The sequence below is a fragment of the Engraulis encrasicolus genome, chromosome 18 (genome assembly GCF_034702125.1).
Source record: "Engraulis encrasicolus isolate BLACKSEA-1 chromosome 18, IST_EnEncr_1.0, whole genome shotgun sequence".
NCBI lineage: Eukaryota > Metazoa > Chordata > Actinopteri > Clupeiformes > Engraulidae > Engraulis > Engraulis encrasicolus.
The window spans coordinates 3,348,748-3,358,747 of NC_085874.1; the positions used below are offsets into that span (position 1 = coordinate 3,348,748).

General features: G+C 47.7%; 1 protein-coding gene across 2 annotated transcripts in view; it reads left to right on the plus strand.

The window, feature by feature from the left end:
• The window catches only part of sipa1l1 (signal-induced proliferation-associated 1 like 1), a 78,011-nt gene that overhangs the window by 60,062 nt on the left and 7,949 nt on the right, over window positions 1–10,000 (plus strand). The window contains exons 18-21 of one of the 2 annotated variants that reach the window (XM_063222814.1): window positions 1,411–1,635; window positions 6,597–6,777; window positions 8,079–8,337; window positions 9,967–10,000. The exon at window positions 9,967–10,000 is cut by the window's right edge and continues 143 nt beyond it. In XM_063222814.1, coding sequence (XP_063078884.1) covers window positions 1,411–1,635; window positions 6,597–6,777; window positions 8,079–8,337; window positions 9,967–10,000 — 699 coding nt within the window. The remainder of the gene's footprint in view (window positions 1–1,410; window positions 1,636–6,596; window positions 6,778–8,078; window positions 8,338–9,966) is intronic. The other variant, XM_063222815.1, reaches the window with a different exon arrangement.

The window sequence follows — 10,000 nt, forward strand, 5'->3', positions numbered from 1 at the left end:
AGCTCATGTGAAAACCTTTAGAAACTGTTCATAGTCATTACCAAGTGGGTGTTCTCTGTTTGGCCTGCGGTCGTCCTTTAAGCTGCACGCTTCAAGTGTTTCCAAGGAAGAGGTCCGTACAGTACTTTTCCATACCTCTTCACCGTCTCCTCTGCGATAAACAGAATCCCAAAGTTCAAAGTAAAAATGCGAAGTGTGTGAAGTTGCCTGCCTTTTACTCTGTCAAGGTTGGGTTGCTGTCAAGGTTGGGTAGCAAGATTTACACAGATTCAGGCTTGTACAGGTTTACTTTACACGTTATCCGCCTTAACCTTCAATTGACATCTTGTTTACAGTGCCTATCACACATAAAACAGAGCAGGAATGCACGGTGCACACACCATCCCTTTATTTGTGCTTCTGCTATCGCTTCTACCCATTCCAAACCTCAGCAGTCATCACACTCATTCATGGAAGCTTTTATCTTCATCACTCAAACACACACACACACACACACACACACACACACACTGTTCGTTGTGTTTGCGTGACACACATTTGCCATCCTGAGAGACCTCTAGTGTGGGAATGTGTGAATGGGAGACGCCCGTGTTTAACCTGCTTTGTATCTGAGAGACCCTGACATTCCTGTGTGTGTATGCCTGCGTGTTTGTGCGCGGGTGCGTGTGTGTGTGTTTGTGTGTGTACCTCACTAATCTCTTCTGTGTTTGTATACTGTGTGTATACTGTATGTGTCAGTATGTGAGACACTGTTCCCCCCTTCACCATGTGTGTCTGTGGGAGTTAAATCTCAAAGGTCACACACACCACTTCAACATAGACCATGTGAATTTCACACACCTTTGTGTATTACTCGAGTGTATGTGTGTGGCTTTTTATTGCTTTGTGTGTGTTTGCCCCTTAACACTTGTGTGTGTGTGTGTGCATGTGCGTGTGTGCGTGTGCGTGTGCGTGCGTGCGTGCGTGCGTCCGTGCGTGCGTGCGTGCGTGCGTGTGTGCGTGCGTGTGTCTACACATTTGTAACACCCATTCACTGTCTGCTGCATGCATGATACTGCGTGTGTGTGTGTACTGTTCACACAAGTGTCTGTCTTTATGTGTGTCTACAGTATGTAACCCCTAACACTCTTTTAATGATGCATGAATGATACTCACAATCCTAATTTTCTCTGTGTTTGTTTATGTGTATGCGTTTGCCTGTGTGTGTGCGTGTGTGCCTGCCTGTGTGTGTGTGCCTGCCTGTGTGTGTACGCGCGTGCCTGTATGTATGCGTGTGTGTACGTGTCTGTGTGTGTGCACGCACGTTCCTGTGTGTATGTGTGTGCGTACGTACCTGTGTGTATGTGTGTGCATACGTGCCTGTGTGTATGTGTGTGTGTATGTGCCTGTGTGTGTATGTCGCCCTGACAGCTCGCGCCTCTCTCCGGGCATGCTGGGCTCCAGCCACAGCTCCCCGCAGGAGCCCCCCTGCCCCTCCTCCTCGGGGGCCACCTCCCCCTGCTCCTCCTCCTCCTCCGTCTCCCCGGGGCCCCCCAAGTCCTTCTACCCGCGCCAGGGGGCCACCAGCAAGTACCTGATTGGCTGGCGCAAGCCCGGCAGCACCATCAACTCCGTGGACTTTGGGGACAATCGCAAGTAAGCATCTGATATGGAGAGAGCGATGGAGATGGAGATGGGGGGGGGACTGGTGGTGGGGTGGTCAGGGCCTGATTAAGATGGCCAGGGGCCCCTGGGCTAAAGGGTGGCTTTGGGCCCCCCCGGAAGGCAAATTTTGAGACACATTTAGTTTAGTATAGCATTTTTACCATTGACAGATGAATGTTTCGATGGCGGGGTATGCGAGTGATGGTGGCCATACGGTACTACTGAAGGCTACTTGTACACAGTGTCAACTCTGGGAACTTTGGGGACATGTGCATGTGAGCAGCAAACAGGGGGACGGGTAGATGGAGAGGGGGGGGGGGGGGGGTTGGGGGGTGGGGGGCAGAGTGTACAAGTGGTGGGGGGCACACTTGTAAAGTAACACCGGGGTAGGGGTGAGGGGTTTGCAGATTTGTGCCAGTCCCATGGACTTTGGGGACGCGGTGTGGGTTGATGCCCTATGGGGACTCTGGAGGGCAGCGGGTGGGTGTCAGGCGTTCTCTCTCCTGACGGGGTGGGGTGGGTCTGGAGACTGGCACGGGTCATGGCAAGGCAAAGCGGATTTATTTGTATAGCGCATTCCATACACAGACAGTTCATTGTCAACTCTCTGTGGACTTTGGGAGCACGTGCAGTCACTGTAAACATAAACAAAGGAGACGGGGAGGGGGAAGTGGTCTGGGCTGAGCTGGAGTGGTACAGTCAGGCACCCTTTCAGCACCGCAGGATTGGAGGGAGGGGCTGGTTTGGTGAATTACAATACGTGTGTACCCTCTTCTATAGGACACCAGCAAGAGTACAGTACGATTATTGCTCACAATGCATGGGAGTGGATGTGTTTGATGTCTGGATTTACACTACTGTAACTTTTTTTGGTATAGATTGACAGTTACATGTGCACCCTCTCGTAGAAACAGAGCATGCTGAAGATTCCCATTCACCCAGGTTGTAGTGTCCAAATAGTGCAGTTTAAGTTGCAAGCAACATACAGATTTCTCCTGTTGAGTATACAGCAGGTCTATTCTTTGGACAGAACAGTGTTGACAACAGGGGTGTTGGGGGGTGGTGGTGCTGTATTGGAGGGTGGCATTTAGTTGGCCAGACTGTCTGCACACTGAGCATACACATTCACACGTATTCATTCTTACATGTGATGTTACCTGGTTCATCAGGTTTCCAGCATGAAAATCCATGTCTGAACCCTCTGTTAAAATAGAAAGCTCTGCATAGAGTCCTGCTTATATGGCCCTCGCTAGTCCCAACCCTGAGGGTTGTCGGGACACACAGCTAACTTCTCACAGGGAACTGGTGAGTGGGTTGATGAAGTGGTTGCACTGTAGTATTTTAAATTATTATTGTTCTTTCACAATAGCACATAATATGGAATGGTCAATAGAAATGAATCAGAAAATTTGAACCACACGAGGATACAGAAACAAATACAGGGAATGTAACTAAAACTCATCCCAAAGGGAAGAGAAACCAAAAGCCTGCACTGCGTTACCAGGCTTGACATAAATCTTTGACAGAGATACGCAGCTTAGTAAGAGATAGCTTGGGGATGCATGGTAGTTTTCCAGGTCTGAGGTGATGTATTGTGGTATTAGAGGTTAGGATTGAGCTGGTCGTGGGGGTGAGGAAGGGTCATGTGAGGCCGGGTCTCTGGGATCTCTGCCTACAGTCCCAGATGGCACCACTGAACTGAGGGCGGGTTTGGATCAGCACCGGTGGAGCTCTTGGCCTCTCTAAACGCATGCAGTCAACCATGCAGCCACTAGCATTAGCAGTGCCAGACAGACAAGACAGATCAGTGATAGGATGCGCCAATGTTATCACTTTCCAGGTCTTGGTATTAGGTGCCGCAGACACACACACACACACACACACGCACACACACAAATCTGACAGTTGAAATTGATAGTTGATGGTGGTGTGATGGTGGTCTTTCTTTATAATGCAATGGATGTTTTGATTTGAGGTAATATTTCACCCTAGTTGTAGCCAGGAGCGTGTGGCAGAGCAAATTCTGTGTGTTTTACTCTGTTGTTGAACCACGTAAGCAGAGATTCTTTAAGTATAGAGGTATGCCAACATAATAGGTTTCTATGGGCACCTAACATGACCAGGTTCCGGTCTGCCTAAAGGGGTGTGTCATAATGCTCCTAGCATTGAATAGAACAGTCCTTAGGTCTGCCTAGGTCTGCCTAAAGGGGGCAATAATAGAACCAGGAAACAATGGGCCAATGGAACCTCTCTCTCTCTACTCTCTCTGACGTAAGTGATTTTGGACATCTTCGAACAATATATCACTGTTGATGGGTTGTGAACACTGATTAAGAGATTCCTTGGAAAGTGGCAACTCAACTCATAGATAGTGTTGTGCTCATGCTGTCCTCTCGATGGGATCAAGTCCCCTTGTGTTTTGTCGCCACCTTGTGGTGAGGCCTGAGTGCAACAGCCTCCTATGCAAACAGTAGGAAGTGATGCTTTATGTGAAATCAGTGATGTTTGCAGGGGGATGACTCTACCTGTACCAAGTGAACATCGTCTTTGACAAACCAACATTGAGTTTAAAACATGTTACCCAACATGCTAATGTCTTAGCAATATGTAATAACCTTGTACAACTTCGCTCACCCAAATGTACAGGTGCTGGTGATACAGTAATACCGTAGCTGAAGGTGTTATGTCACAACATCAAAACAATGTTGGTTGGTGTGCATGCACTGGTTTGGGTGTATGTGTTAAAGCACTGTGCTGTTACCATACCAACCAACAGAGCCTGATTTAGCTGCACGGCTCTATTTATACAATATGCATGAGTACAGTGGATGTACAGTACATCTCTACGCCACGCTGACCTCTATCTGTGGCGTCCCGTTTGGTGTGGGTGGCAGGGAGATTATCACACACACAGATAGCGCATTCAGGCTGACTGAGAACCGTGCCGGTGCCCGTTCCGGCACCTAATCGCGAACCGGCCGTTGTGTTCACACCACCGTTCGCGAACCGGAAAGTTGGTTCGCAATGCGAACCGCAAAATGCTAGGTTTTTCTCCGCGACCTGTAACGACAGCGTGGACGTCAGCAGGTTCATCCGGGTAACACAGTCACGTGCGGAAAAAGTTCAGAGCCCGGTATGAACACTGGCGGTTCGCAAACAAACACTTTAGTGCCGAACGTAACTGGTGCGAGCACCGACACCGGCTCCGTTCTGGTCGGCCTGAAAGCCATAACAGTGAGCCTCTCCTTCTCTCACAGAGGACAAAGACTATGGACATTTTTTTGATGTAATGTGAACACTTTCATTTAAAAAAAATCCCTGACATTTCAGATTTAGATCTTCGTCAGGTCTTGTGAAGGTATTTAAGACAAAAACAATGTGAAGTCTGACACACACAAAGCAGCGGAAGCAGGTACTTGTACAAGCCGTGTTAGGTGGTATACATATAATCATATACTGCACTGTTTTCTCCCTGAAGCTAATTATTCCTGCTTCCCCTCCAATTCGGAACTTGATTGATGTGACACCGAGCATTACAGTATGAGCTACTGACCCAACTCAATTATTGGTAGAGGTGGACTTGTCAGCGTGGGAAAGTAAATCGTCCTGCCATACTGTGTTTTCCTTCCGTACTCTGTGCTTCTAACACAGGGGAGTTCACTGACACACTTGCCTTTTTTGACATCAGATGATCTCACAAGTGGCTACCTGGAGGCTACCTGCAGTTGCACATAGTATAAGTATGGTTTATGACGGCCAATGGCCATTTTTTTGGTCTTTACGAACGTGTGGCCCATACATGATGCCCATAGCCAACCATGTCCGTTGTATCTCTTCAAAACAACTACAGTCGCCTTTGCACCCCTCCCCACTCTCTGATTGGCGTCCAAGATCAGGTACCCTCGCTGAGGGATAGAATCCATGCTTTCTTTCAGATTGGAGTGATTGTGCAAAGCAGCATGGGATTTTTTTTTTTTAAGATGTGTGGTTAGGTTCAGCCTGAACTAGAACTTATAAGACAAAGGACTGTGCTTCTGCTTTGCTTTATTAGTTTTTGTACTGTTGGGTAGATTTTTTGCTTTGCAAACTTTTTTGTTCAAGAAATGGTGTCAATGCTCCTCTCCTCTTTGGTGCGCATGTGTGAATGGGTTTGTTTCTCTTTCTCTTTCCCTCATTCTTTCTCTCCTCCTTGTTCTTTCTCTCCTCTCTGTGTCTAAGTCGTTAAAGTCTCCTGTGACTGCTTCAGGGCATTTTTACAGGATCTTATCACACGTGGACAGTGTATTGAACTACGGCGGCGCATGCTTCATATCGGTTTTATTGATGAATTATTATTAAAGATGCACTGTGTAGGATGGTGGCCAGAGTAGGTATTGCAACTCTGCTGCTTATTGAAACTGTGTTGTCCAATCTTTCCATTGATGTTTACTGAATGAATAATGAACTAATATTTACTAGTTTGACCAAAGTGCAGTAAGTTTTGCCGCTAAAAATGTCTATGTCTGGAAATTCAAAATGGCTGGCCATGGAGAAGATCCCCCTTTTCATGTGTGAGAAGTGCAAACTGCAAAAAATATTGCACCGTGCACCTTTAAGAGGCATGAAATATATATTGGACATTATTGCATTACGGTAGGGACACATAGGAGGCGAAGCCAGCGAAGCGAAGAGAGGCGAAATCCAACCGTCATCAGGTCGTCGCGGCGAATCAAATGGAATAGAACAGTTATGTTGTTGATTTGAAAAATAACTTTGTAGTTGTGTTTGTGCTCATTGAAGGAATCTATTGCTATTTTTGTTAGCGTTTTAAACACCGATATCAGATACAGTTTTCAAATGCTTTTTGGCAGTTCATATTGGATTAGTTTCTGCTAAAGCTGCAAGTGTCTGCTGAAGCTGATCAGAGAGACATTGAAGGCACTGAAGTCCGTTTTCTTTGGCTGTGTTGCCAGGAGGTCTCCCGGAGATGGCCCCGAGGGCCCAGAGGGCACCCACACCCCTCCGCGGCCCACCCTGAGAGAGATGCATGCGGGCCAGCAGCACAGCAAAGCGGCCCTGGAGAAGGGCATGACCAAGATGATGCAGCTGGACCCACCACCACGCTCACACTCACACTCACGACGCCAGGAGAAGGTACACAGGAAAATGAAGCTCAGTGTGTGTGTGTGTGTCTGTGTGCTCTGTGTGCTCTGTGTGTGTGTGTGTGTGTGTGTGTGTGTGTGTGTGTGTGTGTGTGTGTGTGTGTGTGTGTGTGTGTGTGTGTGTGTGTGTGTGTGTGTGTGTGTGTGTGTAGATGACTCTGTGTGTGTGTGTGTGTGTGTGTAGATGACTCTGTGTGTGTCTGTGTGTGTGTGTAGATGACTCTGTGTGTGTGTGTCTTTGTTTGTTTGTGTGTGTATGCATACTTTGTGCGCGCATCTGTGTGTGCGTGCATGTGGACATACACACATGTTCAACTATGTGTGTTGGTGTTTGTCAAGTGTTTGATTGCTTTATGTGATTGTTGTGTGAAGTGTGTGTGTCTGTGTGTGTGTGTGGTCGGCTTGCATGCCTGTGTTGTTGAGTGGGGCATCACAGGAATCCAGCCCAGAAATAAACAAAAGAGGAGGAAATTGAGTTTCTGTAAATAGCCCAGCGCAGCGTTTTTCACTGGGCCGTTGGAGGCAGCCTTGTTGTATTTGTGTCCCGCAGCCTAATTGGATATGGAGATTGCCTGATTACATGCTAGAGATGAACTGCGCTTGTCATCATTTCAAGCAATTGATTCTTGTTACACAAAATATTCAGGCCAAACAATGAAACCCAGACTAAAAATGTCCTGGAGCTGCAATTACATCACATGTCCATTAAGGGTGGGTGGCCGAACCGTCAAATTAAACTGTTCAAAAGCGTTATATTTGCAGCCTGATTTTCAAAGAAAGAACCGTATTGGTCTGTTTGCATTCCATGATGACTCTAAGGGCCTCCGCATACCGGCTGAGCCAAATTGCGGAGCACTGCTCTGCCAAGGTTCAATTCCAGTGTTTTCTATACAACCCCGCACTCTGGCGCAGATGTCCGGACATACGCAAACATTGGGCGCTGGTGTGTGGGGTTGTATTGAAAAGAGTGGAATCGAACATTGGCTGAGCAGTGGAACCGGTATGGGGAGGTCCTAAGGGGGGGGGAGATTTTATTTAACACAAGTTAGATGAATCGCCAGTTATTTTGGAGACATTTGCAATCACTGAATAATTCACATGAAGTGAATTTGTTTTCTTCCTTCCTCCCCCCCGTACCCTTCCAACTTCTCTCGACCCCCTACCCCTTCATCCCTCATCTTTCCTCTCATCCCTCCACCACTCCTCACCCCCCTCTATCTCTCCCTCTCTATCTCTCCCTCTCTCTCTTCTCCCCCCACACTGTGCCTCTCTACTCCTCCTCATCTGCATCAGTCCTCCCCGTGTGGTTCTCCTCCTGGTGGTGGAGGTGGTCTTGGAAGAGAAGGAGTCGGCCGGCGCTCGCTGCACCGCACCCTGTCTGACGAGAGCATCTATCGGGGCCAGAGGCTGCCGTCGCTGGGGGAGTCTGGAGCTCTGGACCAGGGCCCCGCCGCCGACCTGCTCTTCAGCTGCTCCACCATGCCCCGCTCCCCCACCACGCGCGGCGTGCCCCTCCGACGACCCTCCTACAAGATGGGCATCAAGCTGCATGGTAATGTGACGCACGCACACAGACACACACAGACACACACAGACACACACAGACACACACAGACAGGCACAGGCACACACACAGACACACACACAGACACACAGACACACACACAGACACACACACAGACACACACACACAGACACACACACACAGACACACACACACAGACACACACACACAGACACACACACACAGACACACACACACAGACACACACACACAGACACACACACACAGACACACACACACACACACAGACACACACAGAACAGAGCACAGAGAGAGAATTGCAGACTTATCTAAACTCATCCATTCTGTTACGCAAGAAGCATTTCTCTTCCATCAGTACTAACATACACACACGCATGCTCTGACCAGTTTGCACCCAGGTCTTTTTTGTAAGTAATTGACATGGAAAACACTTAAACTTTAGTATGAAATTGTGTCACATTTCTAATGTATTTCAGACTGTTTTGCCTTAAACCATGCACTTTAACCAAGCCCACTGCTACTGCTCCCTCTACCTAGCACCAGTTGCACCAGTATTATACACTCGCTCAATGCCAGAAGTGTGGAGACTTTTGTTTTGAAGTGGCTCTCCCAGTCTCTTGTCGATGTCTAGAGATTCTCCTGACTGATTCAGAGACCTGCCAGGGCCTGTCTGCTAAAGCGCTGCTGTCACTTCTCCTGCTGCAGCTGCTGCTGATGATATTGATGTTGGGTAGCTGCACCGCATAGCACCAGAGCACCGTCTCCCTATGGGGGAAGTCTGCTGGGACCTGGGCATGAAGGCATAAATGTAGCAGATGGGTTGTTATGATGCCCGGGCGTGCCTTGCTATAAAAATGATCCACATCATCGTCGCCACAGGCCATATGCTGGGAGGTGAAGACTTGACTTCCAGGTTGCGTTTTATAGCGCGTAAAGCAACTCCTTTTGGGTATCCTTCTCGATTCGCCCCCTACATTTATGGGTGTCACTTTGTTATTGGTGTCACTTTGCTCCTAAAAGTGCCAGGACAAGAGTAGTTATGTGACCATGAAGGCAGACTTCCAAGACGTGGATCAATTAAGTTTTTATTTGATTCCATATGTTGTGTCCCAAATGCCCATTTCAGTATATGGCAGATTGCAACTTAATCCTCGACCTCTGCCGGTCAGTCAAAGAGATGGCAAGTTCTCTACTGTCGCAGTGAAATAATTTGGCATGAAGACGAAAGCGATGTGACTTACAGTTTTAAAAGCTAATCAGACATAAATGAATATATTTACCACTTGAACCACAGGCTGCTGAAGTTGGTTTCCTGTGTTTCTTTATTGTTCATCATTGTTCATTGTTTATTGAAGCTCTATTACATCAATGACCTGAGTTAAACAGTTTACTCTCGGCAACATCTATACAGCATGATGAAGATGAAAGCTGAACGTTACCTAGCTCTTGGAGTTGACCTTCCTCTGGCCCTCTTGGAGATAAACACATTCATCAACTTCAACCTCAATCGCACTTCAAGTTCTTATATCCATGGTTTATTGACCATATTTACCATACTTTTATGGCATCTTACCAATATGAAGATGGAAGCTGAACCTTACCTACTCCCTATGCCCCCTCTTCCCCTTCCTCCAGGCGACCTGTCGGCATCAGACACGTCCCTGGCGGA